The sequence below is a fragment of the Falco biarmicus genome, chromosome 2, assembly GCF_023638135.1.
Source record: "Falco biarmicus isolate bFalBia1 chromosome 2, bFalBia1.pri, whole genome shotgun sequence".
Taxonomy (NCBI): Eukaryota; Metazoa; Chordata; class Aves; order Falconiformes; family Falconidae; genus Falco; species Falco biarmicus.
The window spans coordinates 114,482,644-114,501,107 of record NC_079289.1 but is presented as its reverse complement, the minus strand read 5'-3'; the positions used below and the strand labels follow the sequence as shown (position 1 = coordinate 114,501,107).

General features: G+C 47.2%; 1 protein-coding gene across 1 annotated transcript; it reads right to left on the bottom strand.

The window, feature by feature from the left end:
* Positions 1-963: 963 nt before the first annotated feature.
* Positions 964-11,908, bottom strand: STYXL2 (serine/threonine/tyrosine interacting like 2). Its single transcript, XM_056330000.1, has 5 exons — positions 11,796-11,908; positions 9,300-9,394; positions 7,576-7,807; positions 6,596-6,813; positions 964-4,422 (listed from the first exon to the last, which is right to left on the bottom strand). Exons 1-5 carry the CDS (start codon positions 11,903-11,905, stop codon positions 1,580-1,582), a joined length of 3,498 nt encoding a protein of 1,165 aa, XP_056185975.1. The 5' UTR covers positions 11,906-11,908; the 3' UTR covers positions 964-1,579.
* Between the last annotated feature and the right edge of the window lie 6,556 nt (positions 11,909-18,464).

Genomic DNA, 18,464 nt, shown 5'->3' with positions numbered 1-18,464 from the left:
TAACGTAATAATAATGGTGAGCTCGAAGCATCGCAGTGGGAGGGAGAAGGGATGACAAGAAAAAGAAAGACAAAACTTCCTGTGAGGGAGCAATACTGCATCATCCCTCCATTGTCGTTTTACACTCAGCTCTGCCAGAGGGCTTTGTTATTTCAAAATACAGCCTGTACAGAAGAGGGAGCAGATAATTGCAGAGTAGAAATCAGGATAAACTGGCCTCGGTGTTTATAGGAGAGGGGTGGAGGATGTTGACTGGTGACAGGGAGCTGGGGCACTTGGATGCATCAAAGACACAGCGTCGCACCAGCCAGGCAGTGAAGCTGTGGCAGGCTTGGCAGGTCGTGTCACACAAGCTCACAAGGCTCTGCAGGGCACGGCAGGACCTGCGGCTCAGAGCCTGGTGTACTCCGTTAACATGGAGGCTGTGCCCCCTCCGCCCATTCCGAAAAGCAGGCTCTGCGGCTCACATACAAACACCACGGTACCTGTAACACACCAGCCTAACCTGCCGTCTCCTAAAAACCAGCGTCCAAGTGCCACCTTCAACAGACGCACACTTTGTCCTTAGGCACGTGGTGCCTTATACCAATGCTTTACTTATACATCATTCTATTATGAGGTCAGTTTGTGTAGCACTCTTATTCTTTTAAGGCAATCATGTTGAAAATTAATACATGACTATAGGCTGAGCTGCATACGTAAAACAAACTAAAGCCAGTACTTCAGAAACCCAGCCTAACCTAACACTAACCCTAACCCTAACTCCAATGCCATCGCTTTAACTACATTAGAACATAATTTTTAGCTGGCTGATAATATTACCGCGTTTGTCCTTTGTTGACCCAAAGTTATTAGCAGGAACCAACCATGCCGGAGCAGAGGTGACTCCACCTAACAGAAAACACAGAAAACAAAAAACAAAAAAAACAGAAAACAAAAAACCACAGGAATACATTCGTTACTGCATTGAACTTCTAAAAAGAAGGAGGCATCTTCTTTTTTCTAGTATTTCACTTTGCTTCTGCTACTTATTGAGGTAAAAACAGTACATGTATTCTCCTGAACTGTTACTTCTGTAGACATCCGTAAGACCGGTGCAGAAAATGGAGCTTACCTGGCAGTATCTTCTTAGCGGTATAAAGTAACACTGATTAAGAGAGGAACATTCAAGTTCCTAGAAAAGGCTGTTGGCTTCTTCCATTTATGATCAAAAAGATCCTAGAAAAAAATATGTCCAGTCTTTAACGAGACTAGGAAATTGAAATAACCAAAATGGGATGTGATTGGTCTTTTGAATTGAGGTGCCACCATTACTTGCTTTTGCTGCTGAAACATCGTCTGGCTCCTAATGGCTTCTAACATTGTGTTCCTACCTACATTGATCATTTAACACTAGCATCTTCTTTCTGACAAACCACAAACACTTCCAAAACTTGACCTCTTCCCTTTATCGCTTTTGATTAAGAAGAGAACTATCTGCAGGAAATGCCCTACAAACCACAAAGGATTATCAGAAATATAATGATGAGTGATTCAGGGACTCTGTGGCTCTGCTTGCGTTCCTATAATCTGATCTTGGTCACTCTTCCCTTCGCCGCCGGAGCTTTGCCGTAGTTTCTTCTAGTCGGCTTCTCCAAGCAGCGATAATGGCATCATCATCCATCTCTTCTTCCTCTTCTTTACGCACGCTTCGCCTGTACTGAGAGAACTGTCTAGATGCAAATCTTTCCTCACTTTGTTCCACTTTTGCCTCCTTCTTTCCATCCTCTTCAGACTTTGAAAAGCTCTGGGTGAACTTCCTCTTAGCTCCAAATTCTGATATGTCCGACCTGGCCTCCTCTTCACACGCCTCCACATGATGAGATCTAACTCGACTCTGTGTAGATGACTCAGGTGATCCAGAGTCAAAGGACGGTTCAGGTGTTTGGCTGAAAACAGGCAGCTCTGGGCTCTTTTCTCTGGAACTTGTTGTCTCACTGACCCTTGACCTTGTGAACTTATACATCTTTTTGTCCTCTTTGGCAGAAGCAGAGGAAAATCTTGACACGGTTCTCAGTGAATCTCCTTTTGACTCGTAGGAAGAACAGCTGTCTAGCTCTTCTCTTTGGGATCTGGAGAACCTGTAACTGGATGTTTCAGAATCCATCTCTCTAACTTTGGATGATCTGCTGTATTTCTCTCTAGCCTTCTCACTTTGATCATAATATGATGGCGGTTCTCTTTCTGCTCTCAGGCCACTGAGCCACCTAGTAATATCGTTCTCTGTCTCTGACTTTGGTGCACCTGTGTTTGCAGGTTGACTGGACAGATCGAAGCCTGTATCAGTTCTGTCAACATCTGCTTGCCAGGGCCGCCTGTGGCTGCTTGCTGTACTCTCTCTGTCATCTTCTACTTCGTTTTCCTCTCCTTTGGTCACCTTCTTTTTAAATAAAGTGCTGCGTTTATTGTCTCTGATCACCTTTTCAATTTGATAATCTGACATTTTCTCTCTCATTTCCATTTGCATCTCCTTCTCCTTCCTCCTGAGTTTCTTTAGGTCAACATGATCTGCAAAGAGGCTGTACAGTGGCTTGCTTGTCTGTGTTGTCTTCAGGTTTGAACTAGTCCCTTCTGTCCTTGCGCTTGCTGAGGTACTGCAAGACAGGACAGACTGCGACTCAGCCCTGTGCGTGTCCTGCTGGCGAAGCTGAGAGGTAACAAAAGATGAACCACTCTGAGCACTGAGAAGAGAAACCTTATCATCATCTACACGCCTGCCGATGTCTCCTGACATCACGCTGGAGGCCATGGCAGATGATGGACGGGACAGCATCATGATCTCATTTTGCTTTTGAGCAATGGTTTCACTGACCACGTTAGCGATCCAGTTCTGAATGCTTGCCATGGAGATTGTGTCTCCTGGGCCAACTGCGAGATTGGGCAGGGGTATACTTGGCGTCTGAGGCTGGATTGCCCCCGTGCTGCTCCTGGTCTGTGATAACGATGAATTGTTTGTCTGCACGCTCAGTGCAGAAGCTGCATCCTCGGCACCACTTGCAGAAGGTGCTGAGGGCCAGAAAGTTGACAGTGGGATACTCCCACTCATCGTACTGTCTGTCTCCCAGCTGCACATGGACTGGCTTTCTTCTAAAACTTTCTTTGAACGTTCAAGGAGCTCCACACGCCTCTGCTTCTTTTTAGCTGAAGCAGAATCCTCAATTTTGGCAAACTCCACAAATTCCTCCTTGTTTTCATTGCCCACCTTCTTCTGCCGCTTCATCTTCCACGCCTGGTAAGCTGTCAGGTTAATATCTGACAAACTCTTCCCTTCTGCCCCCTCCCCATCTGCTTGGCTGCCATCTTCTGCTGGAGACGGTGCAGATGATGATGATGGTTCTAGATCCTTCTTGTGAAAGCCAAACTGGATCCTCTTGATCTTCCACCTTTCTAGAGGGGTCAACTTGTCTTTGTTCTTTTGGCAGAAATTGTAAAAGGAGCTACTGTCTGAAAACACACTCTCCTCATCCACATCCCTCTCCTTTTTTCCTGTTTCTGGGGAATGTCTCTCCCCACAGTTTCTGTTCTTAGAACGATACCTCTGTGCAGCTTCCTTCTCGATCTCCAGAAGCCTCTGGTTCCACATGTCCCAAGTGCTCTCTGAAGACATAGAGCCTGTGCGGCTCCTCCTCATGCTGCTAAAGCTACTGGCTTCCAGCTGTTGTTTTAGGGTTCGAATCTCAAAACTGCTCACGCTCTCAATGTCACTGAATTCTCCTGATGGGTGAGGTCTTCCTCCCATGTTGAAATCTCCATCCTCCTCCCTGGGTGGACCCTCCATTTGGTATTTCTCATTTCTGCGCTGCCAGTCATGGATCCTCTGTTCCACATCCTCCTCAGGTTGTTCCCCTTCCTGATCTGGAAGCTTTGGAGATGTTCTTCTTCCACGGTTAACTCCTGGTTCCTTTGCAGGCAGGCCATGCTTCTTCCTCCATTCCTCATACAACTGTTCTTCTTCCTCCTCGCTGATGAGGGTGGAGTGTTTGGAAGCCCAGCTAGTTTTTCCCACTGATGAAGAGTTCATAAGGCTATCCAGCAGGCTGCTGGTGTCCTCTTCTTCTACTGTGATGGAGTGGGCTTTGGCTCCCGTGATGCTTTCTGAGTCCCCAGCTCCAGACAGCTGGGAAGAAGTCCCTGCAGGGACAACAGGACTTTGACTAGGAGTGACTTCTTCATCTCCAGTATGCTCCAGCTCTCGTTCCTCCAGTAACTGTTCGTTGAGCTCCCTTAGCTGTTTCAGAAAGCCATCGTTGGGATAAATGGCACGCTTCTTTCTCAGAGTCATCAGAGCCTCTAGGATGGTCATATGGTGGTAGATCATCAGATAAGCAGCCACCAGCACAGCTGAGCGACTGATTCCCATTTCACTGCTGACCAGGATTTTGCCTACAGACATTGAATACAAAAGTAATTAGCTATTTCCAGGAACACAGAGATCTTGCTCCGATACGTAGCACAAAAGCATTCTCTGAACGGTGTTAGATTATATGTTTCAGTGCCTGAAACCAATACTAAATATTTGTTAACTTTATCTTAATAAAAATCTAGATAGGTATGAATAAAAAGCGCATTCGTTTCGAAATCTGTGAGCAGTCACTTTTTACAACAATCTAAATAATATTTGTATTTTCACCTATACTCTTCACTTCCCCAGATAAACGAAAAGCTTATAATAGGCATTAGAAGGACAAGTGATACAGTGTTCTTGACCTGCTGGCTGACTTAGGGGACGACATTTAAGCTTTCCAGGCTTCAGCTTCCACATACGTAGAAAGGGAGATATTAGCATTAGCCTCCAAGAAGGTATTGGGAGGATAAGCAAATAATTTTTTTATAAGGCGCATTATAGGACTTAAATACAATTTCATATTCATCTAATTACATTTTTGCCAGAATCCAGATCTGCTGTTTTGCAAGGTACACTCAGCTACATGTAGACTGGCTGGAGGCCAGAGTCACAGTATACCTGGGAATAGGAGAAGCAAGCAGCTAGCGGAAGAGAGCTGATTTTGACTCTGACAAACTGATACAGCTGCTTCAAACTGCTGGGACCCGCTGTTCTGTAAACAGTGGCTGCAAGAGCTAGAATCAAAGCTGAGGATCTGCTTTGTTTCCTGGCATTTACACAGAAACCACCTCCTGCAGAAAACAGCTTTGGCAAAGAGGAATCATTCTTTAAAGTTACTTTTATAGCAAACTACAGTTAAAGAAAAGCTTGTAAATATGAAGAGAATGTAAATGATGCTTTCCTAGCTTGCAAATAACTGAAATTACTGTTTCTACATGTGTGATTAACTCCAGTTTAATCAAACTGTTTGCACTGAAGCTTTATGAAGCCAGTTTAAACACCGCCTTTCTGACTGCTGGTATGGTACTGCAAGTATTTACCTAAGGTACCTATACCTACAATCTCAAAGCGTCTTTTACACCTTTCTTAGTATCTAGAGTCTCAGTTGCCTTCCAAGTGTTTTAACAGCCCGTAAAGCCTATCTAACAGCTCATCAAAAGGGGGAGATCTCATTCCTCTGCTTTTTTTCAAGGCTCTTTTGCCTCAGTGCCTCCCTCCATGTGTGGGCTCTGGTACTCACCTGGCCCTTTAATGAGCCAGTTCAGCTCACTAATCCAACGGAAAACCATCTCTTCCCTGCTGGGCTGTCATTTTTGCTGGGTTAGTAAGCTGAAGGGTCGATGAATGCCAGCAGCAGTAAGCATCTGTCCTATGCCAAGGGTAACAACGGGAGTTATGATGAAGAACATAGGTGGGTAGAGTGTCCCTCCACACGTTGTTGGTGAGCTATTAAAATCGGTTCAACTTTTCTTGTGTGCTAACAAAACTTACCACTTTTCTCACTGTCGCTTCTACTAAGAGGTAACCTGTTGTGCTTCTACAAAAATTAAATGCATTGAATACATATATGAAGAATACCAGTGATATCACTGGTTGTGGTGTTCATTTTCATATTGAATTCCATAAAGATGTGTATCCATTGAAGATGCAACAAAATGACCAGTATGTGCTGGAGCTCCACAGAATAACAGTTGCCATGGAATTGGAGTCCGGCAAATTATACAGTAGCCTGGGTGTAGACATCCAGAGGCTCAGCCCAGCTGTTCGGATTGTTCTAGTAAATCAGCCTGTTCTATTGTAGCAAGCATGCTGGCAAAACTGAAACTCATGGTGTGCAGGAATATATCAATACATGTAATATTAGCTAATATCAGTATAAAAAATAACATTTATTGGAGCAGGGCTTCACCTCTTTGCAATGGTAGGGTACTTTCAAAACAGCTGAGGGAAGTGGCTTGCAGCCAGTTTGAGTCCCAAGGCATGGGGCTTGCAGCAGGGGCTGCTGAGCTGCCCCCTCTCACTCGTTTGCCCCCTCCTGTTTTGAATGAGGCTTGGCAGAAACGGGCAAGAACTGTTCACCGTAATGGATGCAGAGGACAACGTATCTGCCTTCTACCCAATTACAAATGCGGCATCGGCTGGTTATCAGCGTAACGCTTCCACCCATTAATTCCCAAGCAGTCTGGAACCACCACAATCTTCTCCTCTTACCCCTGTAAGTCAGCAGTGCTTCGTCAAGGAACTCCGCAGCTGGGCGGAAGTGTTTGGAGATATCCATATCTGGAAAATCGTCCACTTCAATGCCCATGTATTGGATATTCAGACCATTGTAGAAACCTGGTCCTGTGTATACACCTGTACCATGAGCTGCGTTCAAGACATGTGTGATCCCCAGTCTCTTCAAACGGCTTTTATTCACTGCAACGCTTCTTCAGAAAAGAAAAAACAGATGTTAGATACCAGTGCTCCTATTTTGGGTAGGGGAGCAGCTGTCTGCTACAAGGTCTGCAGAGCTCCCAGTCTGTGTTACTCATCCAACACACAGCTCCACTCAGACCTTAATGTCCTTTCAGAGTTCTACAGGTATTCCTTCCCAGTACTCACTGGGAAAAGAAAATGAGAAACCTGCACTCACCAGTAGACTTGCATGCTCAGTTTCCACTGCAGCTTGATTTTAAACTCATCCTGCCATCCTAGGTTCTGGCTGTTTACTTATTTCTCAATTTTTATCACTCTGTAATTGATGCTTTACACTATATCCCTTTCTAATTGTCTGGCCACTTGCACAGTTGTCTCAGACAGCTGAGCCATGGTACAGAAGACCTAACCGTTTCCACTTCATAGTTGCTACGGTATTTCTTTTTTCACTCTCTTTTACATAACAAAGACTTTAGTCCCCATTTCAGGACCAAACTCCCACCAGAACAGTGTAATTTGGGCTCATTTGCCTTTTCCTCTCCTAAATTGTGGAAGCATCAAAATAGCACAGGAAAGGTGCTGATTCTATTCCAGAAGTATTTACTTTTCAGCACACAGAGGTTTTTGTGAGCGTATCTGAAAAACACTGTGGGGCTCTCTAGGGATGCAGGGTATTAGATGCATGTAATATATGTTATGCCTTCAGTGGTTCCATCTGACCCTTCCCATCACTGGGAATCTCATGCAACTTCATGACAAAAGCTGGCACTCACTTTTCTGCTATGAAGACATTAGGCCAGACTTCATCCACAGCATCCCTGGGGGTCTCCAGCCTGTCCTTCACAAGTGCCCTCTGCAAGTCCATCACACATGGTGTGTTAAACAAGCTGGTGTCATCAATCTTTTCCTTAACTCGGTTGTACAGGTCTTCCACCATCAGCTGCCGCGCAGACTCTAACATGCTGGGACACACTGAATCTACCTTGGTGTCCGTTGTCTTCAGTTCTGGAATAAACTGACATTGTAACTAAGAGTATGTAAAACCAATGCAAATATATGACCTGTTGTCCTCGTTTCAGCTGGGATAGATGGAATTTTCTTCTCAGTAGCTGGTGCAGGGCTGTGTTTCGTATGTGGTGTGAGAACAGTGTTGATAGTCACTGATGGTTTCAGTTGTTCCTAGGGAATGTTTATACTAAATCAAGGACTTTTCAGTTTCTCGGGCCCTGCCAGCGAGGGGGCTGGAGGGGCACGGGACACTGGGAGGGGACACAGCCAGGACAGCTGACCCCAACTGGCCAAAGCGGTATTCCTTACCATGGGACGTCATGCTGGCTATATAAACTGGGGGAAGAAGGAAGATGGGGACATCCAGCATTATGGCGTTTGTCTTCCCGAGTCACTGTTCTGTGTGCTAGAGCCCCGCTGTCCCGGGGATGGCCGAGCCCTGCCTGCCCGTGGGGAGTGGGGAACGAATCCCTGGGTTTGCTTTGCTTTGCTTGCGTGCGCGGCTTTTGCTTTGCCTATTACATTGTTCTTATCTCAGCCCTTGAGTTTTACGTTCCTTCCCGATCCTCCTCCCCATCCCTCTGCGTGAGGGGCAGCGAGCGACCATGACCCTGGGTTGCCGGCCAGGGTTAAACCGCAGCACCTGTCATTCTTTGTTCCTGGGACAAGCCCTGTGGCCTGCTTTTTTTCCCAGTAACATCACACCATCCCGTCTGCAGTGTGTGCCTGCACATGCTTTTCTAGCAGCCTCAAGGTAGTTAGCAATGGGAAGAGCATATTGCACTGTCCTCTCAGCCCAGAGACCCACACCGGCCAAAGGCCTGGGAGTTACGTGCACGCTTGCTCCAGCCCCAGAAGAAGGTGGCCGCTCCCTAAAACTTCCCCAGGTGGGGAATTGGAGACGGAGGTGCTGATGTCTTCTGCCTCATATCCAGTGACAGGACCTGTGGGAATGGTTCACAGCTGTGCTGGGGGAGGTTTAGACTGGCCATTAGGAAGCATTTCTGCACCGAGAGGTGGTCAAACACTGGAACAGGCTTCCCAGAGACGTGGTTGATGCCCCAAGCCTGTCAGTGTTTGAGAGGCATTTGGACAATGCCCTTAATACCGTGCTTTAGCTTTTGGTCACCCTGAATTAGTCAAGCGGTTGGACTAGGTGATCGTTGTAGGTCCCTTCCAACTGAAAGATTCTGGTTTAATCTGTTCTGTTCTATTTTATTCTATCCAGCTTGTGGCAGCAAGCAACCAGCAGTCAAACTGTATTCACCACTGTGGTCCATGATTCTGCCAGGTTCAGTGCACAACTTCAAAGGAAGCCACCAAACCTTTCTGTAAATTGTTATTTCTTTGTGGGTTTCACCTCTACCTCATGTGGAGTTTTCTCATAAAGGCTTTTTTATCATTTTAGGATCTCTGGATGAGAAAGGCAAAACAAGTGCAACTCAAGACTCTGTTACTTAGACAGTTCTTTTACCCTTCCTCTTCTTACCTTCATTGATTATTTGTTTGGCAGCCACAGCAGATGACAGGTGGATTGGCTCCATGAAGATGCTCTCGGTATCGGTGTCCGATATCACTGAATACCTGCCAACCAACCATGCCGCCTGTCAGGCAAATGTCCTCTACTGGGACCCCATCTCCAGGACTTCAGCCCTTTTCACCCATTCCAGAAGAAAGCAGCAGAGAACTGGAGCAGTGAGGATCTTTTGAAGCTCCAGCTCTTCTCCCACCCCTCACCCCCACTCTGCTCTCCAGGATGGCACTACAGGCTTCAAATATGCCTTGCTATCCAGTGTTTGCAGGATACCTCCCATGGGGAGGAGCTGCAGTGGGCTGGGAGCGCAGGACAATGGAGTGGTGAAGTTTCAGGGTAGAGAAGATCAGTGTCTGGTCTGAGACTGGGAGGGGGATGGATCACAAGGAACAGTCTCGCAAGTAGCTCTCACTTAAGACAGACATACATAAACATTGTCCTAACTAGAATTTATTGAACAATTCAAAACAATGATGCTAGAAGGGTGTTGGGTTTTTTGGTTTGGTTTTTTTTTTTTTTTCTGTTAGCTAACTGCCTACGAGCATCCTTTGAGTTCTCACAAGCTGTAAGGCAAGCATTAAGATTGAAGCTGTGAATCTCTCCCTCAACACTCAGTACATTGGTCACTTCATTAGCCTGAATCTGTGGTCAGTCTCTCCACTCACATGATGGTGTCTAACTGCAGCTCAGAAACAACTATGAAACCCACAAACACCTCTGAAGGGAGTTCTTCGACACACAGTATGATTTACCTAAGTTTTTGTTAAGCAAAAAAGGGCCACAATCTTGAAAACATTATTTTCATCTGGGTCCACCTGCACAGTCCAAGCAAATCTTCTCTTCTTCCTCAGACTATCTTAAAATATTTTACAGAGCTTTTTCCCTGATGCACACCCTCTACATTTCCTTCCAGATAGATGGTACAGATCATCGGGACAAGTTTGCTGCCATCACAAAAGATACTTGGCAATGCAGGCTCGCGGTACTTGCAACATGTTTTGTTTAATTAACGCAGGGGAGGGAGGGCAATTAATGTGCAGTCAAGGTGCAGCAAAGTGTCTGGAGAGTTAAACTGCTTTCATTCTCCAGAATCAAAATGGAAGGCACCGCCATCGGAAACCAGTTAATGGTCTCGTTATTTAGTGGTGTTCCAGCACTTGTCAACCATGACGGAAAGTAATCCCTTTCTAGCTCTTCAAAGGAGTTTATGAGGTGAGCAAGGGGACTCTCAGCCTCATTTACAGGACATGACACACATTTGCAACTATGCCCTGCCTTTAATTCACTTTGCTGTAAAGGTTGCCTCCAAGCTCAATCAAAAGATAACAGCTGGTAGTCATCCGCCCCCACAGCCTCAGCACTTTCACCTGGGGCTGCCCCAAGCAGCCATGAAACACACAGGTGCAAACTGCCCCAGCCTGGATGCTCCAAGGGTTTCGCTCTGGTTGGGAAGGACCTTGGCGTTTTCATCATTGCTCTCAGCATTGACAGCAAGGAAAAAAGGGGAGGGGAAGGGGGAAGGGAAGGGAAGGGAAGGGAAGAAAATAAACTGGAGAGGTGCTTCTATTCATTTTGAGTGACTGATGAACAGTAGGAGAGTGATTTACCAAGTTCAATACATAATTTTACTTTATGTGAGCTCAGTGAACTTCCTAAACAATTTTAAAAAGCATGTAGTTAAATGAAATAAGCACTCTATCTTCATTTTTCTGCAGTGCTCCACAGTTAATGGGAAACATTTCATAACCTCCTACTTGCTGAAGGGCCACTGGGGCAGGTTGTTTTTAAACTCGATCCTTACTCCCTGCCTTCAGCTAAAGCATCTCAAAGTGTACACAAAGCCCTGAAGAGCATTTTGCTTTAGGAAAAGAGTACTAAGGGATGCATTTTTCCTTATATTAGGTGAAAACACATCTAATCATGCTTGGTTTGCTTGAGGTAACTCAATTTTTGCTTGCACTGTGACAGCCTCCTGTTCAGTGCCTGAAGCCAGTAGCCAAAGATGCGCTGACCCAAACCCAGATTTGAAGTTCCTCAGTCTCTCTGGGGCTGGGAAAGGTTAATATCAACATTAAAAAATCCACAGGTCCTTATAACGGACAGGAAGACAAGGCTGAATTTGGGAAGAGTTGAAATCTGGATCAGAAGTTTCAGCGCGCGGGTGGACGCGAGAGGATGAGACAGGGAAGAGCAACGACACCACCCCATAGGAACGCCTTCTGCAATTAATCCCCACTGCGTGTGTGTACTCTCTCAGCGGGATGGATGAATTAGTGCAGGAGCCCTGTCTCTCCCGCCTGTCTCCCTGCTCGTATGCTAACCCCTGCCTCAGGGAAGCGTCTCCATCCAAACGCCTGTGCGGAGAGGAGGTGGCGGAAGAGGAGGGAGGGCAAGCTGCTCTACCGCCTGCTAGCAGGAGGCCATGGCAGTGCCCGCCGCAAGCATACTCACAAGCTGGGTGAGGGGCTGCGGAGATAGTGGGCTTGCACAGCCTTCACGTCTGGTCCCTTCTCCTCGTCGGGCACCGCCTGCTCGCTGTCCGAATCTCTGCCGCTGGCCATGGCGGCTGTGAGAGGATCCGCTATGAGGGGAGCACGGCAGGAGAGAGGGCCGTTACAGAGGTCCACGTGGGAGCCCATCCCTCGGCCACGGGGTGGTGGTGGCAGGGGGCGCACAGCAGAAGGGGCTCCCACATCTTGCTCCCCAAACCCTGCAAGGAGCCCCTGCGGCAAGCCAGCTGCACTGGCTCCTCTGCCAGGGTGCCTGCCGTTCCCCAGGCCTCGTGCAGCTCCCTGGCTGCTCCCCAGCGAGCGCCCATGCCCTTCTTGCCTGTGAGTAAGCGTGCAGGAAGGCCAGGAAGGAAGGGGTGGTGGGGCAGAAACTCTATCCCCTCCCTGGCCAGCTCAGCCCTTGCGGTGGCTGGAAGGAGCTATACACAGCCAGGGCCGGACTGGAAGGAACAAGAAACATGAGACATCGCCTCTCCAAAATGAAACACTCCTAAAGCTCAAGGCCAAAGGCGCTTTAAGCCTTAGGATTTTGTCCTTATAACCCTTTGTGGGGAGGCTCCGTGCCTCCCCCAGGTGTGGGAGAGCAGGGGGGCCATAGTGCTGTCAGGAACATGAAAACACGCAACCAACGCTTCCCCAGCGCCGGCCAGAGGGATGCCAGCCTCGCCGTGCCGTGGCAGCCGATGGCGGCTCCGGAGGGCCCCAGCAGCCAGCCTCAGGCGGGAGCACGGCAGCCGTGTGCCACCGGCGGGGCTGAGAGGTGGCTGCTGCTGGCAGGGCAGGCAGGGGAGCAAGGGAAGGGCACTTACCCCCTGTGCCTGGACGACTTCACCAGGGGTCCTTGCTGGAGGCACGGCGTGGAGTCCGGTGAGTAGGGCAGGAACCCTGGCAGGGAATGGTAACAGGGGGAGAGAAATCAGCTGCCCCCTCTCGCTTGCTCTGCGGCTTCTTCATCAAGGGGCAGGACAACTGTCAGCACCAAACCTTTATCAGCTTTCTAAATATAGCGTTGTCCTAATGCTGGCTGCTGGATTGCACAGGGAAAGAATTCAGTGCCTCATAGATGGCAGCTGGTCAAGCACTTAACTCCTTCCCCGCTGTGGGCTGGATCCTCCGACATCTCCCAGTTGTAGGAGGAGCCCAGAGACAGTGAATTCAGCTGGACCTTTGCCTGCAGGGAACCTCCAGGCAAGTGGGATCCCATCAGGCACAACCTGAAATGTTGGTATGACCTCTGATGTCCTTGGGAAACACAGTGCAGGGTGAGCTACTCCAAGCTTACTAGAAGTAAGCTACCTGCCAACTACCTGGGCTTCTGTAACGTCTTTGATACTGTCCACCACAACTTTCTTACCTCTAATTTGGAGAGATGGATGTGATGGATGGACTATTCGATGGATAAGGATATGGCTCCATGGCTACATCCAGTTACAGTCAGTGGCTCGGTGTCCAAACGGAGATCAGTAACAAGTGGCGCCCCTGAGGGTTCCGTACTGGGACCAGTACTGTTCAATATCTTTATTAATGACATAGACAGCGGGCATAGACTGAGCGCACCCTCAGAAATTCTGTGGATGACACCAAGCTGAGCGGTGCAGTCGATTTGGTAGAGGAAAGGGATACATCCTGGGTGGCATCCAGGAGAACACTGACAGGCTGGAGGAGCGGGCCCATGTGAACCTCATGAGGTTCAACAAGGCCAAGTACAAGGTCCTACACCTGGGCCAGGGTGGGACAATCCCCAATATCGATACAGGCTGGGGAATGAATGGATTCAGAGCAGCCCTGCAGAGGAGGACTTGAGGGTACCAGTGCATGAAAAACTGGATGTGAGCCAGCAATGTGCGCATGCAGCTCAGAAAGCCAGCCTTACCCTGGGCTGCATCAGAAGAAGCATGGCCAGCAGGTCAAGGGAGGCGATTCTCCCCCTTCTACTCAGCTTTCGTGAGACCCTATCTGGAGTCCTGCATCCAGCTCTGGAGTAACCAGCACAAGACATGGACCTGTTGGAGTGAGTCCAGAGGGCCACCAAGATGATCAGAGGGCTGGAGCACCTCTCCCATGAAGAAAGGCTGAGAGAGTCGGAGCTATTCAGCCTGGGGAAGGTCCTAGGGAGACCCTACCGCAGCCCTTCAGTACTTAAAGGGGATGGCATAAGATGGAGAGACACTTTTTACCAGGGTCTATAGTGACAGGACAAGGGGCAATAGTTTTATAATAAGAGTGTAGATGTACATTAGATATAAGGAAGAAATCTTTTACTATTAAGGGTGGTAAGACACTGGAACAGGTTGTCCAGAGAAATTGTGGATGCCCCATCATTAAAGTGTTCAAGACCAGTTTGGGTGGGCTTTTGAGCAACCTTATCTAGTGAAAAATGTTCCTGTTTATGGCAGGGAGGTTGGACTACATGATCTTTAAAGGCCCCTTCTGACACAAACCATTGTATGATTAGCTGATTTTTGTTCTTGGAAGAGCTAGGAATGAGGTACACTGTGTTTTCTGCAATGTCTTTTCAAAGAGGAAACCTCCACTTCCCATCACTTGACTACTCAGCAAAGCTCATGGGCCAGGGTGGTCCAAGGCAGAACCAGATGAACGCCTAAAAGCTACTCACCCATACTGAGGGCTCCAGTTCTGAGTCATGCAATGACATCCCACTGTTGATTCCTTTTGCAAACAAACAAGAAAGGAAGCAGAAAAAAGACCCGACCCATCTCATACCACAGGAACCCTTGCTGCTGCACAGTGCCTGGCCGGGCCTGCGCACACCCCTCCCTTCTGACCTGAGCACCGCATCGCCACACGGGGATGGGGCCACAACTGTAGGGATGCCACATCATGGCACGGAGGAGCAGTGAAACAGGCACTCAGGTCTTTGTGTGCTCATAGCCCAGACTTGAGTTAACACAGTTACAGGGGCGGGCAACTAGTAACCAGAGAAATTGTTGTCTTGAATCGAGGGTGTGATATCAAGGGGAGAAATGGATTACTAATTTCAGGTTTGAAGAGATCTCAATGGTTTATTATACAAAAAGAGGATCAATTGTGTTGATCCTACAGCTGCCTCCTCTGGGCAATGCCATTTTTAGCTGCTTCTGCAATGCAGTACCACATGTGTTCTTGTTAATTACCGCTGACTGAGGCAGGAAGCGATCTAAAGGCGTCTGCCTATGGACTCCCTTATTATGGGAGAACAGAGTTGTCAAAGGACCTAAATGTTGTGGGATCACATACGCCATTGACATCCAATAAAAACTGATGCTTTCAAGTCACTGAGCTGTTTCTGAAAATACCTGTTCATGAATCTTTAAGGATACAACTGCAGCAGGGGATGATGGCTAGACCCAAAATGCCCACTGCTCTGCTCCCATGTAGAGATGCAGATAGGATCGCATATGTCGTGGGATTGTGGAGAATACACCGGCAGCTCTTCCTCGCTGCTTGTTACAAGTTGTTGCTTTGTGGAATCAAGATGCCCATGCAGAACAGAGGCAAGGATGCTAGAAATGTTTGCTAACGAACGTATACACATGCAAACACAGCAAAAACTAGCAAGCTGTAAGCGGTTGGGCATCTGTCATTGGTGATTAATGTATCCATTCATAGACGAACCCAAACTGAAGATGGCCAGGTGCTGTCCTCTTAGGTGGGAAAGATGGGATCTTGATGGAAGGTTCCTCTTTCTCTAACAGGAGTTACGATCATTAACAGTGTTAGCACTATGCTATGTATCCATTGATCTTCATTGGCTTCTATAGGTGAGCCTTATCAGAGTATATATTTTTGGCAAGACAGCAAAGCCACCCTAGTTTCATATTAAAGCTTTTCATGTCAATGGCAGTTTCATTTAAATAAGCTAATAATACCCCTTAAAAATCCTATGTATCAGCAAAAAAATTCCCCAGAGATGCAGCCATCAGGAAAAATAAGACTAAGGGCTTGCATCGCCCATGGGTCAGTGATGAAGAAGTCGATGTGTGTCAGCCTATGCCAAGACATAGGCCTGCGTTAGCCTAAGTAGGGCCATGGCAAAGCTCTGGCAGTGTTGCCGGTACCTGTGGCAGCTCTTTTAGCTGAGGTGCCAATGCCCGTAAGTTTTGGCAGCTCACACTAGACAGGGAAAGAAAGTCAACCTAGAAACAAAATCAAAATCTCTTAATATCGCCAGCTGCTGAAGTCTTTCTCTTTGGGCAGCTTTATGGACTTCTCATGGGTAAATTGTACGTTTCCTTCTTGCGTTTATCCACAGCTCCTGTGGCCCTCAACGAGAACTGCTAGGGAAAAGGGACAGGGTGTAAGTGCCTAAATACTCTTTCCAATCCAGGCCTAAATAACCAGCAATAAATAAAGTGCATCTAAACACAAGTCTTAACATCAGATCTATCTAAGTATCAGGTGTTGGAGCATACGCTCTCCATGATACCCAGGAAACCAGTCTTACTTCGCTGGTTTCAACAGAACGTTATCAATCTCAGCGCCAGCTTATTTACTTCCAACGCAACAGGGTGGCTGGTAGAGGCAGGGTAAAGCTATTCCCACAGTGAATTGTTTCCACACCAATGTTCTGGCGCGGACACCAGATAAGGCAGCCTGTCCAAGGAACGGACAGTGAGGCGAGATCCAGTGCCTGTCCCTCCTTCCCAGCAGAGTGGAATTAGACACGTGCCAATATGCTTGGAGAAGTTGCTGCTGTTAAACTGTAAAAACCTTGTTGCTTTTACAGATAAAGGACAAATTTATGTGAAAATAGTGCATTTGTTTCAGAGTCACCATGCACTCGTGCACTGCTTGATCTACATCAGCGGTCCTCAAACTTTTTAAACAGGGGGCCAACACGTGGATGAAGTGGCAGGCAGTCATCTGCGGCTGCTTGGTTTCCCCCCCCAACCCCCGGTGGGGGGGGTGGGGGTTCTGTAAATACCAGGGGCTGGATTGAGGACCCTGGGGGGCCGTACCCGGCCTGCGGGCCATAGTTTGAGGACCCCCTATCTACATAATACCTTTTAGACAGTAAGGTTACTAAGAGCAGACCTGCTTTAGTTATTTGAAGAACTACTGTTAGAAGCACTGTTTGCAGCTTAACTTTGCAAATTCTCTTTGTTGTGGGTTTTTTACTAGCCAGTTGCTGAAGATAAGAAAAAAAAACAGATGAAACCCCATGTATTTCCACAAGCAGTGGGATTACCAAGCCTGATTCCCAATGGAAGTGTGTCCTGCAGTCCAAGAGCCCCAGCACAATAAACATCCCTCACGGGCCATCAGCTCTTGCCCTCTGTGACTGCTTGCTATTTCCCTACCTTCCTGGCTGCACAAAAGATGAGCCGGACCATGCTTAGGTGCACTGGTTGCACAACCACAGATTCTTGGAGTAGAAGACAATGATTAATGCCCAAGAGGTACCATTAATCTAGATTTCTCTCTTATCCCAACTGACTGGGATTGCTGATTTTTATGAGACTGAAAGGAACTTCCCGTCTTTAAGATTACTATCTATCTGTCAAATTTAGCTGTCAAGTGGATTTTCAAATTATTGGGGAGAAGAGAAGAAAGAGAGGTTGTATAAATGATAGTGGAAGTCTTATTTCTGTAAAGAGGATAACGGCAAGCTTACCAAGTTGGTCCAGTGTCTGTCAAGGGCTGTAACCAAGTTATTTTGGTGAAAACTCAAACCTGTTATGTAGAGAGCTGAGAATCAACAGAGGAAGTATGGGCAGATGGTGTACGGTGATGGCATTTCTGTCACTACCTCTGTTCATCAGACATTATTAAATATTAATTAGGAGCAAAATAGAGTGTGGATGCTAGAGTAGAATCCTACATGTCTCTCCCTGAAGGCTGTAGGACAGTCACAAAGATCGTAAAGTCTTTAAAGGAGGTAAATATTTAAGAAATTCATCCTTGTGAGGAACCTCATCCTTGTGGGCTCTGAAGAAGGGGAAGGAAACTACTGACCTTGGTCCAGTTTTGTTTACATCTTAAGTCATTTAGAGGTTATAGCAAACTGCTTTTGGGAAAAGGCTCTCCTCTCTTTGCAGAGTCCTTGCCATCTCCTAACGCCTGCAGCCCCTCAAAGATGAGGTGCATATAGCAAGATGGATTTTTCCATTGGCTGTTCTCATTTGGAAGATTGCCAAATACTACTTCTGTACTCTTATGTGCTTTTAATTTGCTTTGTGCTAACAGTTTCTTTGAAGAGAACAAAGGTTATGTATCAAGCACAGAAGTACAGACTGTCCTTTCTATCAGAGGGATTACATTTCCAGTCGCTCGTAAGCTCCATTGTCTCGGAGGTGTTTTGAACAGCTGCTACACAGACCAAGGGGCAGTCTCGAGCATGGCTTTGGGCAGGTTTACCATGCAAGTATGCGGTCAGCACAAGATCAAGATCCAGAACTGCTTTAATGGACTAAATACAGATATATCTGGCGTAGGCATCCACTTTTTGAGGTGGCCTCCTTCAAAAATCAAAACAGAGTTTATCACTATTATCAATGTATTGTCAGATGAAATGAATCATACTCACAGTGGTGCCTAAAGGCATGAAGTCCCCATCCAAGATGCCTAAAATGATCACTCACGCCCTAAAAGTGACTTTGCCTGTCAAATG

Excerpts from the sequence above, each read along its gene's own strand:
- STYXL2 (XM_056330000.1), bottom strand. The coding sequence starts at position 11,905 with ATGGCCAGCGGCAGAGATTCGGACAGCGAGCAGGCGGTGCCCGACGAG. Across the intron at positions 9,395-11,795 it reads CGCAGCCCCTCACCCAGCTT|GTATTCAGTGATATCGGACA; the intron begins GTGAGTATGCTT and ends GTTGGTTGGCAG. Across the intron at positions 6,814-7,575 it reads AATGTCTTCATAGCAGAAAA|AAGCGTTGCAGTGAATAAAA; the intron begins GTGAGTGCCAGC and ends TCTTTTCTGAAG.